The sequence below is a fragment of the Onychostruthus taczanowskii genome, unplaced genomic scaffold (genome assembly GCF_017590055.1).
Source record: "Onychostruthus taczanowskii isolate IOZ18803 unplaced genomic scaffold, ASM1759005v1 scaffold15, whole genome shotgun sequence".
NCBI lineage: Eukaryota > Metazoa > Chordata > Aves > Passeriformes > Passeridae > Onychostruthus > Onychostruthus taczanowskii.
Window position 1 is genome coordinate 3133560 of NW_024498685.1, and position 20603 is coordinate 3154162.

Sequence of the window (20603 nt, forward strand, 5' to 3'; positions counted from 1 at the left end):
CCCGCTGGCGAGAGCAGGGCTAGGCTGTGCCGGGCTGGGCAGGGCTAGGCCGTGCCGGGCCGTGCCGTGCCGGGCCGGGCCGGGCCGGGCCGTGCCGGGCAACCCCGCCGGACCCTTTCCCCGGGCGGGCAGGGCAGGGGAGCGGGATAGCGGCGAGGGGCCGAGCAGGGGAGGGGAGAACCGGTCCCGGCGGGGCGGGGCGGGGGCCGTGCCTGGCACCTGTGCGGCGGGCGGGGCGCGCTGGGCGCGGCTCGGCCCCGGCGCTGGGGAAGCGGCGGAGCTGCAACAGGTTCGCGGAGCCGAGCCCAGCCCGGCCGTGCCCATGGCCGGCCGCGGGCCCGAGCAGGGCTACATCCGCACCGTGCTGGGCCAGCAGATCTTGGGCGAGCTGGACAGCTCCAGCCTGGCGCTGCCCTCCGAGGACCGGCTGAAGCTGTCGGGAGATCGCGCCGGGGAGGAGAAGGCGCTGCGGATCCACCGGCAGGTCCAGCAGACGCTAGCCAGGAAGAGCCGGGGCTCGCTGTACAATGGTGAGTGCCCGCCCCGCGATGCTCTCCGGAGATGGGATGGGACCCCGGACACGGCTCCGGGAGGGGACCCGGGACACGGCTCTGGGAAGCGACCCCAGCTGGTCCCGTGTCCGCGGCTTCCCGGCCCTGGGGCGTGCGGACTGCTCGGGCAGGAAATCAAACTCGTGGCTCTGTCGCCTCTTCTTTTACTGTTTTCCCACCGCCGCGAGTCAGGAGTTTCTCCCTCCCAAGCCCCGCCGTGACTCGGTGTGTGCCGGGGCCGCTCCAGGCTCCCCGCTGCCCGAGACGGCAACCGAGCTGAAATTCTCCTAATCCAGCAGCCGCTCTGTGTGCTTATTTTAATGCCTTTAGCTTTACCCACTGCTCCTGTTTGCGAAGTAAAATGGGACGAATCGTAGCAAAAGGTTTGCCTTGTTTAACCGTGCAATTAAAAAAAAAAGTTTGGAAAAGTAACTCTAGGAAAGGCATGAATGGGAAGCACAGAAGGATAATGCTATCAGACATTATTTACCCAGTTCTTTGACATGCGTGCTGCAAATTGACGTTAATCATCCCTCGCTTCCCAGATCTTGTAGCCAGAAGGCCAAACCCTTCAGGAAATCTGCAGCCACACCTTGTGCCCCGAGCAGAGCGCGACCACAGCGCCAGGCACCCACAGGGTGACTGCCAGGTGCTGAGGGTTAAAGGCCAAATACTCGAGATGTTTAGTCTTAACCACTCATGAAAACTTTATGTACCGTGGAACTTTAATTTTGTTTTTAAATGGGAAGATATGACTGACCCGCAGGCTCCATGCCCTGTTGCTCCGTTGTCCTTTAAGAAGTTGTCACCTTTCATTTGCTAAAAGCTGTGTGACGAAAGTTTTTGTAACCATACTTCACTCATCTGTCTTAAGAGTCAGGCAGACGAATATTTTCTTGTTCATTGTCTGGCCTCTATTTTAAAAAACAGCCCATGGCAAAAATGGACATATTCTGCTCATAGAAATCAGTTGTACCAATCACATAAACAGGTGTGCAATGTGCAGATAAACATGCAAGTCCTTAGTTTGGTCATTTAAATACAGATTCTAAACACTTTTGGGTTGCTTAATTTCTTTTTCTCTCAGCAAAGAGCCTACAAAAAGCTTTTTAAGGATAGTTTATAAATGATACGGTGTCATGAACCTGAGCTCATGTCTCCAAACCATCCATAAAACACTATGAAAACAGAGTTCCCCTGCTCTCCAGGCATCCTGGCTTCTCTGGAGTACATTAACAGACCTGACATATTTGGGGATAGTTATCTTGGTTTGCTTTGCTTTGCTAAAGGTCAAGTATTTGAAGCCCTTGCATTTCTCAGACACCAAAACTTTTAAACTTCAAAATAAGGGGTGGAAAATGGCATGTCTGTAACATGTCGTGTTCATGCAAAAAATGAACTTTTTTTCTTTCAAACGTATTTTTATGGACAAGTTGCTGTACAATTTTTAGTCCCATTGTAAAACTCAGAAAAAAATAATGAAAACTGAAATGCATTCCATTAATTTATACATGTGTATAATACATGTATATCTGTCTAGATCTTATATATATATAATGTGAATCTTAGCCAGTCTTGCATTTAACATGTTGACTTTCCTGAAAAATATACATAAACTTGCATGTGTGTCCCAATGTGCTTTCTATGTAGACTTGCTCAAATATGGACCATGCTTTCAGAAACAATAGAATTCTGATGTGTAGCGAACTTTTAAAAAATATGCCCTTTTTTACATGCAAAAGCATCCATTTCTGTGAATTACAGCCCTTTTCTGGCTACATTCAAGGTTCTGACATTGTTTGCAGTTTCAAAGGAGGATTACAAAGATTTAGAGGAAGCAGGAGCAAGTCCCCTGTGACATTACTGTCCTGTCTGTAGGAGTATTTCAGACTCTGCTCAACAAGGTACTTAGTGCATACCGAGCCACAGTGTTCACATGCATGCCTAAAATTAGCCAAGCACATAACCACTGGGTGTGAAAAATCAGTGGTAGGAAAAGTTCTTGCCCAGTGTCATCAGTGCACACCCATTTTCTACTGAAACTATATTTTATTTTTTCTACTATACTCCGACTATACTGTACTCTACTGAAACTTTGAAGCCACAAGAACCAATTTGTCAGCCAACATAATTTCTCTCTAGAGTTTCAAATTAGAGGTGTCTGCTTAGCCTTCAGCACTACTTTTATATGGATTTTTTTTTCCTCCTACCCCCATACTGTTTGTTGTTTCATGCCCTTTTCCCCCTTTTGGAAGGCGTGTTTCTTTCTGATAATAGAAATTCAGTAACCTTCAGATTTGAGGATTCCACCTGCTGCCAAAGGAATGAAGTTACATACGTGCTCAACTCTTTTCAAGATGTTGTCAAGCATTGTTAATAGCTTTTCAAGCAGTTCAACAACAGCTGCAGCTTGTCCAGTTTACCCACTGCTGAGCCTTTATAAATTAAAGATTGCGCTGCCCTTAAATGTTTTGAACAACTAAAGCAGTCATATCAAATTTCTGGATGTTATTTAGGACTGGAAATACAATGGTAGGTAGTTTCACCTTATCAAAGTAAAAGTGGCATTTGGAATCAGAAATTTTAATGACTCGTGTTTTGTTGCACATGCTGTTTTTATTTCATGTACATTTTAGGAATCTTTTAAACTTCATTCTGTTTATGAGTCCACTTGCCTCTCCTCTTGTTCCTTTTGGATTTTGATTAGCCCTTTAAGGCATCCTTATCAGATCCTGACTTTAAAAAATGAGGGCAGAATTGAGTAATGTATCACACAAAACCAAATGGCCTGATGAACTGCTGTCTGTGTACTGATTCTTTTTCTAACAAGTTTTATAAACACAGTGTGTTTATTAAGAAAAACCAATCAAACAAAAAGTAAAAGCAGAATTCAATCTTACGTAATTTCCAAATAAACAGCATCAGATATAAGACAATAGAAATCAGAGTCTTATTTATTCCTCACATTTAATAACTTCTAAAATTCATAGTATTTTCTTGTTACAGTTGTTTTTAGGGACTCAGGGCACTTTTTTGTCTTTGGCTTTCTATTTGGCAGAATGTTGACTGTTCTATAGTAATTTTCTATGTTTCTGGGATAAGGAAGTAGAAAACATATCTGTGTTGACTTTCAATTTTTGTTGGTGTTGTTACATGCCTCTGCTTTCTGAGCCAGAAGAAATCTTTTTCTTAAATTTGAACCCTTGTGTAAATGTCCTAACCAACACAAAATGTTAGAAAAACTCCTCTGGGACCAGGCACATGCTGGCAGAGTGATGAAGGAGCACAATCAAAAGGAAGGCTCTTTGATCTGGAGATGAAGGGATTCAGTGATGGTTTTGATATGCCATTATTAAATGTCATCATCTGAGTCCATCCTGAGTGCTGAAGTATAACAGGGGATGGAAGGGTGCCAGCCCAGGAGTGCTGAGGAGTCCCCGAGGGGGAGGTGACCACCCAGGTGCCCTGAGCAGGAGTGGGCAATGAGCGCTGGCCAGGGGAGCACTCCGGGTGTGTGACAGTCCCTCAGGTCCTGTTACACTCATGTGTACAGGTACAGCCACATTGATGACTGCACTGAGAAGTTCAAAGCCAAAATTTGGCTTTCATGGTATCCATTCAAATATGAAAGTGCTGAAGAAGACACATCAGAGAGTTACCCCTGTCCGTGATTTAAGGGGGATTTGACACACCCAGCTCCTTAGTGGAGATAATTGGCTTTTTCATCTACCAGATATCTTAGCGATGCCTCTTGTCATTGTTGTTTCTGAAAGCAAAGCAAACATTAGGGTGGTCTGTCTGCAGCCATAGGCAGTGATTGCTGGGGAGAAATTTCCAAGGCCTTGGGAGGTGTTGGGCTTGTCACCTCCAGGGGAGCAAAGGGGCCTTGAGAAGAGTCTCTCTGGAGACAAATGGGATTTCTACTCAGTCATCTGTACAGCCTGCTGCCTCCTGACACTGGAATTATTTTTTCAGGTCTCAGAATTTTCTTGTAACTGTTGCAATATCAGGTGACTTCTGCACAGCTCTTATTTTAGGCGTGGAGAAGAGCAGAGGGGCTCGGTTTGCCTCCTCCACTGACCATATCCAAGGTGTTCCTCGGCTGTTTTAATTCATACTGACAGCAGAGAGGGAACTGATAAGCAGTTCCACTCAGTTGCCCACACATGGGTGTCTGATGCTGTCTGAGGTGCCTGAGTTGTCCAAAATACCCTTATGGGTTGACAGACATGATGCAGGGCCTGCAGCAAACCCATTTTTTCCTGACTGGCTGCTGGAAATCAAGTGTGGTGTCCTATGGCCTCTCAAATAGTGTTTTTCCCCTGTGGATGAGTAAGTGGATCGTGTGCTTATTTCCTGAGGAGAGAGTTTTTGTGAGACTTAAAACACTGAGAACCACAGTCAGACAGTATTAGTCCTAACAGTAAATAAGAACATAACATAGATTTTAAAAATAATATTTCTTGGCTTTTTAAAATCAAACAACAAAACATGGCACTGGGTGTGTAAGGTTTTTGTAGTACAGTAAAATAGACTGAGGGAAGCCTCACTGGCCAGGCAAATTTTGATGAGGTCATCTATTCTGCATCTGTAACTGTTGGAAAGGCACAGCACTTCAGTTGCCACTTTTTCCTTTACCACACAGACTTTTGGCACAAGTAACCAGCACACAGTAAAAACCATGCCTTTTATGTCTGCCTGATAAATCTACAGGTAAAAGGCCAGCAAAGTAATTTACTGATGTGATAAGAGCAAGCAAGACGTAACTGCAAATGAAATTCCATAGGTTGACAAGTACTGTGTTTGTCTCTGAAAGAGAAAAAATTTTACTGATGGATAATTTGACAAGGTAGAAAAAAGGGAATGATTGAAAGATAACTGCATGGTACAGTTTTTGATTTACTGTATTTTGTTTTTCTAAGAGGGAACTGTTAGATATGTAGTTCATCCTCAGCCACTTAATGGACAGCCTTGTTATTTTTAACTTGTCCTCTTTTTTGTATTTTTATTTTTAATAAAGACAAGCTTAGAGTTATCTAAAATATACAAAAGTTATTTGCTGAAAGGGCTTTTATGCCCTAAGGACATAACTGAGAACATTTTCTCACTAAGTACAGTAAACAGGAAAAAAATACAAACTGTAAAGAAACAGAAATTTATGGGTATTCATATTTCATTATTTATTGTATGAAAGTCCTTCAATATGCAGCAATGAAGAAAGTGAATCTTTAAAAAGCCAGCACTTAGCTGAGATGGACTCTTACTGGGCACCTGAAATAGTACATTGCTGTGGGACTTACATGACACAAATGTGACATCCGTATCAATCTGTAGATTTGGGATGTTGGTGCACATTTCTGTGAAATGTTTGCAGTATAAGAGAACAATTTACTCCTGCCTCTTTCTCATGTGCTCAGGTAACCCTTGGGCTATGGTAACCTTGTAATGTCAGGAAGGAATTATTACAATCCAAATCATGAGTTTGACCAAGCTGCACCATTCCACTCTCATGACACAAAGTAACTGTGAATGTGTCCTAACAAATCACCTCATACATGTTTAAATCTGCCACAATGAGAGAATTGGAAAGTATGATTATACAAGCAAAATAATTGCAACTTATGTTTGAATTAGGCCTCAAATTATCAAATTCTGCCATTATATTTTATTGCATTTTACTGCATTATGGGATCCACAAATTTGATCTTTAGCAGTTTGGGCAAGTCAGCATTCTTTAGATTTCTTCTCTGTAGTATCTCAGGTAATATTTGCTGTTTTGAAAATTGATGGCCAGTTAGCTTCTTTATTGACCAGTATTACCTGTTCAGCCTAGTAGGCCCATTTATGACTGATTTGAGGTCTTGCTTTCAACTTCTATTTCACCTCTTTAAACCTGTGTTAGTTACATTCCTATGTGCAGAATCTTATGGTAACATGGGAATCTCGTAAATAATTATTTCATTAATATCTGTTGATTTAAAAAGTTTCATTAATAGAAGCACTCACTCTTTTAAAATGAAAAGAGTGGAAAAAAAGGAACAGCCCAAAGGTTTTGTGGGCCTGTTTGAGGTTTTACTGGAAGAAATAATCACAATGTGCTGCTCTATTTTCAGAGCTGGGTCATGGGAAAAAAAGAGAGCAGATAACCAAATAAGATGTGGATCTTTGATATTATTTGTAGGATTAGTGTACCTTTCAGGTGCAGATTTGAAGTGCCTGTGCACAACCCAGCTTTACAGCACCATGAGCCATGGAGTTTGTTCACAGACTCTTTGTGCTGCTTGGGTGGAGCACTGAGAAGAATGAAGCATTATTTGCTCCAATACACTGCCATTAAATTAGCACCTGAGGGAGAAGAAAAAGCAGCAGCTGAGGCAGACAGACAGCTGTGAAATAAAGAGTGTGTGCTGAAATACTCAGTGTGTGCTGTTTGTTTACAAACTGTTTACATGGTGAAATCTGCATCTCTAGCGTGCACAGATACGGACACCAACCCGTGTTTCTCAGCTCCAATCTACAGCTGCAATTTTTTCATCTCTTGAGTGCTTTGCATGTCATAGTCAACCAGGGTAAACCATACATTTATATATTTGCATGTACATTCAGAGTGGTTACAGTGAAAAATAAGTGTTCTTAGTTCAGTGATACTGTTTCTCAGCACTTAATCAGTTTGTTATCTGGGATATTTAAAATATCAGCTTGCTTTGTTAAAACAATTTTCATAGCTGCAGGAGTCACTGGACTCCTAAAAGCTAAAAATAACTCTTAAGCAAAGTACATAGGGAACTGGAAAAAAAATGGCTTGTACTCTCAGGAAAATGCAAATATCCCTCCATTATTTCCCTGTTCAATTTTCAGCTTACATAAATGTCAGTGCTGACTGCTACCAGTATTATGTATCATCCTTTATAAGAATGCTACGTTTTGGTACGACCTTACTAATGTTAATCTTTGGTTCCAGGCAGCCTGCACCGTGCATCCAGTGTACCAGAGCGTGTCTATAACATGGGGATCACTGAGAATGATTTTGCACCAAGGTCTCCCTACAGTTTCTCATACTACCAGGCAAACCAGGTGAGGAAAGCAAGACAATGAGTAGAAATAAAAATAGTATCACACACATAGTTTATTCATTTTGTTGCTACAAATAATACAATTTAGATGGTGTTATGAGGTTTGTTTCCTTGTTCATTTTCTTCTTAAAACCTGATTTTTAGAAAATGAGGGTTTTACAATGAAATCTCTTTGTGTTCTCTCTTCCTTTCAATGACTTCAGAGCCCAGTAGCCAAATTCAAGCCAATCATACAGATGGGCTGTTTGCAGTCCTGTTGGGTTTGTGAGAATTGGCATCAGGGTAGAAAAAGAAAAATCATATTTACACTCCACTGAGGCAAAGGCTGTGACAAGTCAGATCTTCATCCCTCCCACCAGACAGCAGCTCAGTCAGCACATCTGTACCTCAGGGTGGCCAGAGGCCAGGCTGCCCAGGCAAACAGAATTAAGCATCCAAAACCAAAGCAAAACAGATTGCTTTAGCTTCACAAATACTTCCGTTTTTACAATGTAGAGTGGTTCCTTATCATTTCAAATACTCCTGTTGTAACCTGTTTTATCATGATAAGAATTCCAGCAGTACAGTCCTTGCAATACAATGGTGTTTCTAAACCATCTAATCATAAATTCTCTTGTTATTTTGACCAGCTTTTCTTGGGGTTATGGCCTGAATGCTGAGATAAATAATTGGTTTTCTGCAGGGTTTTTGACACAGCTCATAATTGGTTTTGGACCTATTTGAAGGACCAACTGGGAAATTAACACAGCTCGATAGCAATGCTCCTGCACAATCTATTTAGTAAACTGAAAGCATTTTGGCTTGAGAACAGAAACATTTATTTGGTAAATAACTGTGCATGAAGGGGGCAATTCTTTCCTAATTTTAGACTACTCGAGAATGGCGCTTTGTCATTAAAAGTAATAGCCCAGCCTTTGAGCAGTCAATGAAGCAGCTCTAGCTCTGTATAGGGAGAGACAGAAGCATTTACCTAAACACATTTCATTCTCTGTTCTCCCATCCTCTATACTCACCAGTCCTGCAGTCCATAATATTTAATCTGAATTCATTCCTTCCAGAAGAGAGCAACAAGAGGAAAAGTGGAGGTGACATAGGAATCACAAGAAAATAATACAGTTTACCATGCAGGGGGTGGGGAGAAAAGAGAAAAAAGCGTAAAAGCTGGGAAAAGCCACAAGGTCTAGTACTTCACAAAAAATGTTAATTATCCCCAAACAACAGGTAAAGATATCCTTGCATAACTTCTGTAGAATAAACAGATATATACAATGATCTTTGCCTGAGCCTGCTGGTTTCTATAATCTTTACTCCTTTTGTGAGTCAACTATCACCCTCAGGATCTCCTCAACAGTGAAATTAAGGGAATTCAGTCTGGCATCTATCTGCTGAGCACTGTTTCTTCACTTAAAAGCTTGTGTAAACTTCTCCGTTTGCCTTAAAAAATGCCTTTAATATGTCTAAACTTTAACACAATGTGGAGATATGGAGCTTTCTTTTATGGTTGTATGCCCCTATGCTTACTGATTTTTTTAAAAATTGCTCCACGACTCCTCTATTTCAAGGCCAGATAGTGTCCCAAGTGGATTTATTTCTGGAAGGTTTTGAATGGAGTATGCAGTCCAGTACAGAGTACAAGAAAAAAGTGTAAGAATCAAGAGGCCTCAAACAGTACCTAAAACTAAGAATCTTGAAGATAGATTCTACAAAGAAAGGTTGACTGCAGTGGATTTGTTTGGTTTAGAAAAGAGAAAATTGTAAAGTCAGATTATGATCTAATGCAGTCTCTCCCCATTAGGTATAGGAAGAAAAAGCAATCTAAAATTGCAACTGTAGAATTGGGGAAGTCATTGAGATGGTGAAATAGTCATTTTCATTTTCTTGGAATGTTATACAGTCTCCTTAATTTTTAAGAGGCTAAACAAACAGAGAAGGGACTATCTCTTTTTACTGGATCCTACCACAAATGAACTCAAGTGCTAAATAACTTTATATGAATAAGGTTATTATCAATATCAAAACACTGAAGTGTAAAATTTTTTATACCTGATTAATTTTCTTCTATTAGACAGCCTTGAATTTAGCTTTAGTAGCAGATGTTGGTGTTAATCCCCAAGGAGTTGCAACAGAAGAATCTCCATTATTAATCATTCTGTTCATTACCTGGCTTAATTGACTTATGCAACTGTTTTGAGTTCTGCTCAGCCTTTGTCTCCTGATGTTTAGACTGTACTTCTTTCTGCCTTCATGAGGGAGGTACCAAGAAGTGTGGCAGAATCCCATTTGATGCACAATTTTGGCAACATGCACGTATTTTTTTGTGATTATGAGAGCAGACTGTAGAATTTGTGCCTTTACTTTGGTTTGGTTTCTCTTGGTTTGGTTTCTCTGCTGCTAATCCTAAGCGCTGTCACCTTACTTTGGCTCCTGTTGTTTCATGCCCCCTGGAGCAGGTTGCCTCCCCATCATCTTACACCAATGGCTGGGGGACAAGGATTGCTTACAGGACGATGGAAGAGAGGGCTCAGAGGCAGCCTCTGAAGAGACTGGAGGTTTCTCCCCAGCGAAATCCGGAAAGGCTGGCGTACGTGTCCAATGATTTTCACTACGACGGAGGGATTTCAGCTGGGTTCTCCATTAGGCACGGAGATGGCCTGAGATCCAGCGGGACTGTGCCGCCAAGATACGCTCGCTCCGAGATCGTTGGGTACACCCTTCGCGACTCCGTGCACAGGGGACGCTCCTTCAAGAGACAGTCGCGCACGGGGGCTGCCAGCGATGCTGTCCTTGATGGTGCCTACCCCAGCCCCGCTGTCCCTCTGTACCACCAGCCTGGCAACAGCCGCAGCATGAGCAACCTCCTGGAGAAGGAAAACTACCTGGCCTCGGAGAGCGCCATGGGACAAGTGAGGTCCCCGACCGCGTCCCGCTTGTCTCAGAACAGGCAGTCTGTGAGGTCCAGCTTCTACCAAACCACCTTCAGAAATACCCAGAGCAGGAGGGAGGTGTCCCAGCCAGCTTCCATAGCCAGTGTCACTGCAGAAACCGATGGGAAGAGGATGCCAGTGACAGCTGCTGTGGCTGCAGCGGGGAGAAATGGTTTCCTGCAGAGCGAGCAAGCGACCCTCAATGGATCTCAGCTGGGGTAAGCACAGTGCAGGACCTGCTTTGGCTCTGGGCTCTCACAGCTGACAAGAACGTGCTTGTTAGAAAGTTAACTGATAGCCTTTGGTTCAGCAGCCAGCACCATGCATGAAATATCAGTGCAGAGAAGGCAGAAAGTAGATTGGCTTTTAAAAAGCCACATCCAGTGCAACGGAGGAAAGGGGAGAAAAAATGTATGTGTATGTACAGTGCAAGATATATACCTCCTGCTGAAGTTTGGGACCCCATTTTGCCAAGAGTTAACTTTATCAGGAGACATGAAACAGTCACTGAGTAATTTACAACCTAAGTCACAATACACAAAATTGTATTGGCAAATTTTGTGCTCACAAAAGCCCATACGATATCAGCACTGGTTCTCACAGGAACAGGTCAGAAAAGTACCCTTGGGACAGCTATTGGCAGATTGACAATTTCCAGTTAAAAATCCTCCATGGTTTCAAGGACACCTCTTAGTTTTTATAAACTTCAGGTAAAACACGGGCAGAAATTTTTCTTAGCTCTGTAGCACCATCCCTCCCTAGAACAAATACAAACTGCTCTGAATCCCAAGACCCCAGAGCTTCCCACTACCATGAAATCCTGCATGCTGTGAGGGAGTTATCTTAATTTGAAACTGTGTTAGGCACATGCCAAAAAGTCCTAAATCTGCCCCCAGACTTCATGAAAATTGTTTAAAATACTGGAAAGGGTTGTTTGGGTTTTTTTCCCCAAAATTACTTCCGCCACAAAAATTCCTTTCCAGACAAGATTTCAGAATGTTTTAAATCTGTTCCATTTTCAAAAGAGAAATTTTATTATTTCTGAATTTCCCCTCAGGCGTGAATATATTTTCATTTTAGAATAATTCTTAGTGTTTCTAGAGCTGTTACTTTTCAGTGGACAGAACAAGCCACTTAGTATACAGGAGAAGGTTGCATGTTTATTCTGGTTTTTGCTGTTGTTTCAGAATTCAAATAAGGATCCTAAAATTTCTGTTTAAGTTAATCATAGTGTAATTTACAACAGTATTATTAAGAAATTGCTTTTTTTCCCATAACTGTGCAGCTGTTAAGTTCATTTTTTCTGAAGACCTATCTTTCTTCTTTTTCTGAATTTCTTGCTTTGTGAGAAAAGGCATCACGTGATATCACTGCTATGTGCAGATCAGGTATTTTTTGTTGTCTACTACATGTTGTGTGTTAAGATTATATTTGCAAACATACATGGTATTATGCTCACTTCTGCTCTCAATAGAAATTTTCATCTCTGGGTGATGCAGGAGTTTGGAGATCTGACATTAATTATGTTGACTTATAAGTATACAGACTTATAAGTAGTAATGGAGTAGTAATACTGAAAATAGGTGCCGGGCTTTGTTTTTCAGTAGGGAGGACTTTGTTTTTCAGTAAGACAATTTACAAACATGTATCCCTTTGATTTAATAATCTGCTAAACTTTTGGCACATTCTAGAATGCATTTCTGAGCCACAACCAACAATTTTTATCTTGAATTACATGTAGGAGCAATTTTGGCTTTTCTTTTGCAGGTGCAGACACTGGAGTCCGGTTGTCTGTCTGTACAAGCATCAACCAAAATATTTTAATACCTTCAGATGTAAAAATCAATCTTGAATCATTGTGGAAGTGGCTTTAATGTGACCATGTTAACTCAGATGGCAGATTTGTGATCTGCTGAAAATCTTTGTGATGGCATAATTCCTTAAGTACCAGTTTTTAGGTTCTATGTTTGCCAGAAGTTCTCTCAGTTCAAGGAATTTGTAGGCACTGTCAGTTTTCTTGTTATTTATCATTCTCTTATTTGAAGGTTGCATTTATCTGACATATTGCTACCTTACTTGTTGCTCCCTTAGTAATGTAAAGGGGAGAAAAAAGATAAGCTTGTTTTGGAGTAAGATAATTTTTCCAGAAACCTGTGCTTTTTTTTTTTTTTTAATGCAGGCCACAATTTAAGTATTTCCAAGTGAATTAAGAGAATGTAAAATGGTTGTGTAAGTTTAAAGCTGTGTACAGCATTTGAAACATATCACAAATGCATTTTCAAACTTCCTGTCAAAGAATTAGCTCATGCTATGAAAGCAAAGTAGAAAAAAATCAAAGTACAGAGATGCTATCTCTGTATCTTCTGGTGAAGTGAATCAGTTAAGAGCATCCTAATGATTAAGAGCTTAGAAAAGAGAGAGGCTCAACCTGAAGCTGTCTGAGAAATGGCTGCTTGCAAAATCTGACCTCTAAATGTGCTGAAAGCTACCACAAAATGTATTTGTCTCAAAACTGGTATACTTTGGCAATTAAGCTGAAGTCAGAATCTGTCAAATCAGGGTTCTGTTGAACAACCTCTGCCTGGCTGGCCATTTGTTTGGTGTCTCTTCATGTGTCAGTCAGCCACAGAGCTAATTATGTTTGCCTGTAAATACTTCAAGGGTGGGAATGGAATCTTTGCATACAATTCTATTTATTTTGACAAGAGTTAGGGTGCTGCAGCTTCATGAATACCATCAAGGGTCAGAGATGGTACTGCATCCCTTATTGCTGCCAGATAAAACATTAGGGAATGTTATTTTTATCCAGTGGAGAGCAATCCAGGTATGGCAGTGCACAACAGGAGAGAAATCCTCTGCCTGCTGCATGAAGGGGAAACTGGGACTGGAGAGCTGCTGTCACTCTCAGGGCAGAGCTACACCCCAGCACCTAGAAATGCACTGTCCGCCTGCCCGTGTGTCCATCTCAGCCTGGCAGTGGCTCCTGGTGGACTTATACTCCTCTGGGACACCAGAGGAGGTTGAGTTCCCACATAAATTCTCTGGTGTGCTTGAGGAATCAGCTCATGCTTGACCTTGGGAAGCCCGTGGTTCTCTTCCCCTTCAGCCACTGGTCAGTGAAATGCCACGATTTAGTACATGGGGGATGTCTGCTGCTCACAGAAGGTGACTGAATTTGGTCACAACGCTCCAAAATTATTGCTGTGTCCAACAGGTAGGCATGGTCACATGTGCAGGTTTGTAACCTGGTCTCAAAACTTTTGCTGATTTAAGACATGTAACTAAAACCAAAGTTTGAAAAAAGGCTGTTTTTCAGTTCCACTACAAAGTAAAAAGAAGGAATATGATCTGGCTAATTTTCCATATTCCACTTTTCTGAGCATTATTAATTATCATTTAATATTTCTCCTTAGTTTAAAGAAAAAAATGTCAAGTTTCAACTTTAGTTAATCTGCTTCACAGATGCTAATTTTAATGTAAAAAGCAGCTGAGTTAAAATGTCTAACTACAGATTCAATTACTGAGATAATTATCAAGTAAACCATTCTGATTCTGGTAGATCTGCAGTAGGGAATTATTGCCAATTACTGCTTGTTTTGCTGTGGGTCACAGTCTGCCTCTCATCCCTTTCTGGCTGGTGGCACATTGCTACTACAAAATGACCAGGATTTAAAAAAAAAAAAAAAAAAAACACGCTCACATTCTTGTCAACTTTTCTCTCCCTATTTTTTTTTATCTGGGTGCAGCATATTTGAAACCAAAAGTAAATAAAAAGTCTGGGGAGCATAACCACCTGTCCTAGAGCTAATGCACCTGATTGAGCCATTAATTGTTTTATGTTCCATTTACTGGGGAAAAAAATGTGTTTGGTCACCTCTCTTTCCATTTTTTATATGGTTATCTAACACAATCACCATTTAAGCAAACATGTTGGAAGCTGGAAGGGAAGTGGTGGCACATATTTTTGATATTCTCTACCATAGAATCTCTACATACTCAGTTTAATGAGTGGTATTCTTATTTTTCCCACCTGAAAAATAACTTTGCCCATCTATTTCAAACAAGAACAACTTTCTTCTTTGAAAAAATGAGGTTCTGAACCCTGCATAGATGTAGTCTGGGAACTAAGACACTGATGAAAGGCATAAGGACAAATTAAAAAAAAAACCAATCCTCCACTATTGAGGAAAACATCAGAGTATCTTCATGGCCAGTAATAGTCACTCTGACATGGTTATGGCCTTCTTTTGATCCTCATCCTCTTCTTCATCCTTCCTTTCACATTCTTCATTCATCCACTGGATGGAAACACTGATACAAACATCTACTGATATTTCCATTTTGTTATTATAACTTATTATAACTTGCTTTCTCCAGAACCACACTTATATTTCTGACTTTCTCTTCCCCCTGAATGTCAGTATCTCTTAAAGCCATTATGATATTTCTGCTACTGGAAAGGGAAAAAAATTTCCAATAAAAGCTAAAGTTACATGAAAAACACAAAAATCCTAGTTTTACAAGACTGATAATTTTTCTGTAGTCTTTCTTCACTAGATCTCTCTGTCTGTACTTTTAAGGAGCCCAGAAGTGGAGATGACCCTGGAGCGTGCAGTGAACATTCTGAAGAGTGAAAATACACAGTCCACCCCCAGGATCCTTGCTGCAGTGACTTTCATACAGCATGAGTGCTTCCAAAAAGCAGATGCCAGGAAAAAAGTAAGCAATTATTATTTTGTCAGTTACAATCAGGCAGAGAAAACAAGATTCTATACTTACTATGTGCCAACATGAAAAGAAAGAAGGCGTGGTGTAAAAGGGCAGATCTACTACAATGAAACAGGTTCATGTGCCTTCAGCATGCTCTATGCACCACTGCCCTCACCATGCATATTCCTGTGTTCCACTCAGCTGGCATTTAGGTGATTGCTGAGTGATTGCAGGGGGAATCAGGATAAAGAAACTGTGCCTTTTGTACAGGTGGATGAGAGGAGAGGCTGCCAGGCTGTGTAGTTTGCTCCATGAAGGACAAAATGCTTTGTTGCATTCCATTTCTTCATGTTGCCAACACCTGCTGGTTGTATTGAATTATTTTTATCATTAAACTCTGGACTGTTTAAGACCCTTGTATCGGATTTCTGAGTCTTTCATGTGCTGTTGATTCTGCACAAGGGTGAGTTTGTCCACAAAACCATATGGCATTTTGAGATGCTGGAGGAGACTGATGACAATGGTACATTAATGTAAGGTACTTTCCATAGCAAATTCATTCCTGAGCCAGCTCAGGCTTGCTTGTGTCATATCACAGTTTGTATGGGATTCTTCATTCACCACAACAAACTATTTGTTTCCATACAGCTACTGTAAAATAACATCTTTTAAGTCCTTCATTCATTTGAGGCCAAAAGCTCATTTTCTGAAGATTTAAACACTGAAAAGCAGTCTGTGCTAAATGTGGGTAGTTCAGTAGATAGCTGGCTAACAATGCTTAATGCTCTACGTTTTGATGCTTGCTTTTACTATTCTTCCTCTGTGTGGCATAGTTAAGAAGTATTAGTTATAATGTATTGGGTGTTAATACACTTTCAATACATGCATTGGGAAGAGCACTGTCTTTTCAGCAGGCTTATTGCTGAGGAAAAAAATAAAATCTGTTTATAAATGTTCCAGAATTAAATCTCAAATATTCATTTCACCAACATGGAAGCTAAAAAGCAGAATGACTAAATGTCTTGTCAGAGAGTACAAATCTGTGGCAAAGCTGGAAGAGATTTAGTATCATTCTCTGATATTAATTATGAAAACATGTTGTCTCTCCTTGTTGTGGATTTTAAGTATTAGTCATACAAAAGCCCAGAGGTTAATAGTCATGTCCAAATGATTAATGATCTGTGCTTCAAGTCTCTCAAACAGGAGCAAATGAAAGGAGTCCCTATAACTATTTACACGTTTGCTGGGGCAGGGGGAAAGGGGACTTTGTCATTTACAGCATCTGACTATTCTCTGCTGTGCTCTCCTCACAGGTTTTCTCACTTGGCGGTATCCCCAAGCTTCTACAGCTGCTTGAGGTTCAGAATGAGGACATTCAGCGGGCAGCGTGTGGTGCTCTGAGAAACTTGGTGTTTGAGGACAATGACAACAAACTGGAGGTGTCAGAGCAGAAAGGGATCCCGCTCCTGCTCCGCCTGCTCCGCCACACCAGGGACGTAGAGACTAAGAAGCAAATCACAGGTAGTGTTTTCTCTGCAGTCAAGCTTGAAGTGCTTTAAGTAGCGCAAAAGCTTTCAGGGAGAGGTACATGATTGTTTAGTGACTAAATACAAAAACCTTGTCACCTACTCTAAGCAATTCCCGGAGGGTAAAATTCCGAGGTCCTTACTCAAAACCAGTCTTTCAGTCAATAACAAGAGATGGGGACTGCAACTTCCCCTCTTAAAGCTTCTTCAGAGATGAAGTGAGTGTGCTTGCAGGAAGCTTTAAATCCTTGATATTCCAGAAAATAAAGTCAGGCTCCCTAGGGGTGCCTGGGACCATAATTATTAATTAATGCCTGCTACTTATACAGCAGCTCAGCCTTCATTTTTTGACTCTGCGCTGACAGCACCTACTGGAAGTTCCTTGTTGAAGCCTGTCACCCAGATCTGTCCTGTGCCAAGGACAGAAAGTGCTTGTTTTATTCCCCACCAAGCCCACTGCCCCAGATTCCTGCTTCAGCCCTTCATCCCTGCAGTCCCGTGTGTCCATAGTCTCTTGGAATTCCACTGCTTGTGACCCACATTCTTTCTAATTAGCATGCAAAGGAAGAGCAGGCTTATATTTTATAAATGGAAATCATGAATAAATGAATGGGGATTTATTACAAGTGAGTTTTAAAGACACCAGGAACAAAATCTATTAAGAGAACAGTACGTGAAAAGGTACTGAAATTGTCAAGCAGCCCTGTCCTGAAGCAAAGATATGTTGAGACTTTCTGTATTTCTGCATTCTTTAAAGTATTTGAAATACTCTGCTCCCTAAGCTTGAGAACAAAGCTTTGTATTGTTGGCTCTTTTTTAGCTCAGTTCTGCAGCTCTGCAACGTTGAAATGTTTTGAAGTTTTTCACACTCATCCGTTGCAGAATTGGGTCACACGGTAATTTACTGTATAGTGCCTTAACTCAGTGCTGTTACACACCAGTGAGGGAGGCAGTAAAAGTGGTGGCACAGTGGCCAGAAAGCCAATGCTCTTTCCTTGCTGGCAGTTCCATAATTTCTGACAAAATTGTTGAATGTGTGAATAATTCACATGTATATTGTGAGTATTACTGTCTTTCCCTTAACCAGTATGGAAATGGATAAAGGAACATCTTCTTTCAGCAATTACTGCTGCCACTGAACGTGAATATTTACTCACAAAACAAAGAAGACACCAAAAAATATTTATGCCAAGCAGGATGATGTAGCTTGTGTAAAGCAAAATATTATTATGTGTTTTCATGCCTATCAGTTGCTAAGGACAGCTTTAAAAATACGTCAAGAGAGAAGTGTTTTTTGCTTTGTTCAAGACCAGATGTGCAGCCAGGAGGAAATGCCCTGGGTACCTTAGTGAAAACTAGGGCATACTTTTTGCCACTGCTTGAACAGTTCTTCCAGCTCCCTAGCAAGCTGCAAGGAGCCTACAAGAGCAAAGGGCAGTCTGGATGAATGAATTTCACCTCTTGCATTCCTTTGACTTCATACAGGACTAGTGGAATATCATATCTATGCATGCAATCTCTCTGAAGTGTGCACTTCCAGGAAAAGATTAATGTGAAAGATTTGGTTTTACACCAGTCAGCACCAGAAGTCCATTTGTCTTTCCTCATCATACGTATTACCTGCTTTGACTGTAAATTAGGGACTTCCAAATGTATGGCATCATATTCAGCTAAATGTCTTTGTCCATAAAGGATTAGTAAAATCATCTTGGTACCTGATAATACCTCACTGAACTGTAGTGAAAAACTCCTAGCCAATGATTGAAAGCATGCAATAGATAATAAAGATGCCTAAGCTCAGCAGAGGGAAGTTTTTTGTTTCTGCTGCTGTGTGGGAAGCATGGTACCAAAGCACTCCACCTGACAAAAGTAAATGAAATGAGGAAGTTGTAGGAGAGAAGGAAATTAAAACTCTGAGATGGAAGTTTTCTGATACTGTACTTCATTACCTGTCAGAAATACAGTACTAGTGCACTTGAGATAAGTAAATCTCAGCTTTAGAAGCTTATCTTTAAAGGTCACTGGTTTATGAGGACCATCAGTATTAATATAGACAAGCACTTGCCTAACATTAATCCATATTTTATCATGTTCTCAAAGAATACTTGGATGACCTGTATTTTCTTCAGGACCCAGGCTTAAGAATACAGAGCCACTGTGCCTTGTATTGTGCTGTGAAAAGACTGAGAGCAACCGAAGTGTGTGGAGATAAATGCTGATTACAGCATGTGCCTCACAGTCTGTGAACACACAAAAACCACCAAACCAATGCCCCACCAAAGCAGCTTTGTGTTGATGACAGGGGTTTGAAAGCTGCTGTGGGCCAGCCTGCCTAATGTCCCCCTGCAGAAAAGAGCTGCCCAGTTTCTCTGCAACTTCTGTGCTCATATGATCTCTTCACAGGGGGAGTCAGACCTGCCCAAGATCACTGAATTTGACTGAATTTGGTAGCTTCACAAAAGCATTGATACAGATAAAGTAAACAGAGGCTCTGTCCTTTCTTTGGCATACAAGCTACTTAGAAATCTCTTAGGAAAGGAGTGAGGTTCCTCCTGAACTGCAGGAGAGGATTTCATTTGCAGCACCTAAGACAGGACTGTAGTTTTGTAGTATTTGGAGAGCATAATGAGAAACAGAAAATATAATGGCTGTGGCATGAAAGAACCAAAAGATATTAGCTTTTAAAGATAAGCCAGATGAGCCTCCAGGAAGTAGCTAACCTCCTGATCTTGTTATCATGCAGCATAAATATAAGAAATGAAAGAAAATTTTTCCTGCGGGTAAGATTACAGCATGAGCAGAACTGTCATTAAAAGAAATGTAAATTTAAAAGCAGACCCCACCCATATTTCCAAATAACCATCTAAGGGAAAACTATGCTCCTAAGAATATAGCATGGGTGCAAGGAAACAATCCACTCCTAAAGACATTTTCTAACGTGCACAAATTCATCCACACCCAGAATACCACTGAGAGAGCCCAGAGAGACAGTGCCTGTGGGTAAAGGTAGGGTTTTTGTTGGGAAATTTACAGTGAGAGCACTATCTCAAATTCCCTTGTGACAATTCTAAGTATCTGCCTGTAATGTCAAATGTGATTTTTTAAAAAATATATTCTGTCCTTGTGCCATTCTCTGCATTTGTGCCCTTCTGTCTTAACCTGCTTTGCTTAGCAATGCCCTTTGGACTGCTTGTCGGTTTTCCTGTAAGCCTCATCTATCCTTCAGAAAAGTACATTCTTCCTTTCATCCCCTGATTCAGAGGCTGAAGAGTTGATCCCAGAAGAAGGAATGGGCTGCTTCTGGCTGGCTTTTGTTTTGATTTTACTCTTGCTCACAATAACTGAAATTAAATTCAAAGTGTAAGGAGATACAAAAGAAACATTTTTTGTTGTTCTTGTTGTGAGCTGATGAAAGGAACATTCACTAATACTCTGCCAGTGTGTGGAGGAGGAGGTCTGTGAAACTCAGAGCAGCGAGCTGGAGGAACAATGAATGTCTTTGTAGTGAAAAGCAGAAATACGTGTTGTTTTCCAAGGGAAGAGGACCTTAAAAAGAATTGTCTGTTGGACTAGAACATAATGGAACCTGTTAAGTTCAACAAGATTATATTAGAAATTAGTCTTGGAGATTGTGAGTAGACGAGGTTTGTAGCATTACTTAATGATTTGTTTAGTGACTTATGTCTGGACAGTAGCAGCCAACCAGTGTTAACAGTTTTCCCTCTTATGAGAAATTTTGCTATCAAGTGTTAGAGAAACTTGGGCATTTCCTGTCTTCCAGCAGATCTCCTGTAAACTCTCTGCACCTCCCACCTATCC

At 41.2% G+C, this 20603-nt stretch overlaps 1 protein-coding gene across 2 annotated transcripts in view; it reads left to right on the forward strand.

The window, feature by feature from the left end:
- The first annotated feature begins 233 nt into the window (after window positions 1-233).
- The window catches only part of PKP2 (plakophilin 2), a 38481-nt gene continuing 18111 nt past the window's right edge, over window positions 234-20603 (forward strand). The window contains exons 1-5 of one of the 2 annotated variants that reach the window (XM_041398768.1): window positions 234-530; window positions 7513-7625; window positions 10075-10766; window positions 15129-15267; window positions 16572-16779. In XM_041398768.1, coding sequence (XP_041254702.1) covers window positions 323-530; window positions 7513-7625; window positions 10075-10766; window positions 15129-15267; window positions 16572-16779 — 1360 coding nt within the window. In that variant the 5' untranslated portion in view covers window positions 234-322. The remainder of the gene's footprint in view (window positions 531-7512; window positions 7626-10074; window positions 10767-15128; window positions 15268-16571; window positions 16780-20603) is intronic. The other variant, XM_041398770.1, reaches the window with a different exon arrangement.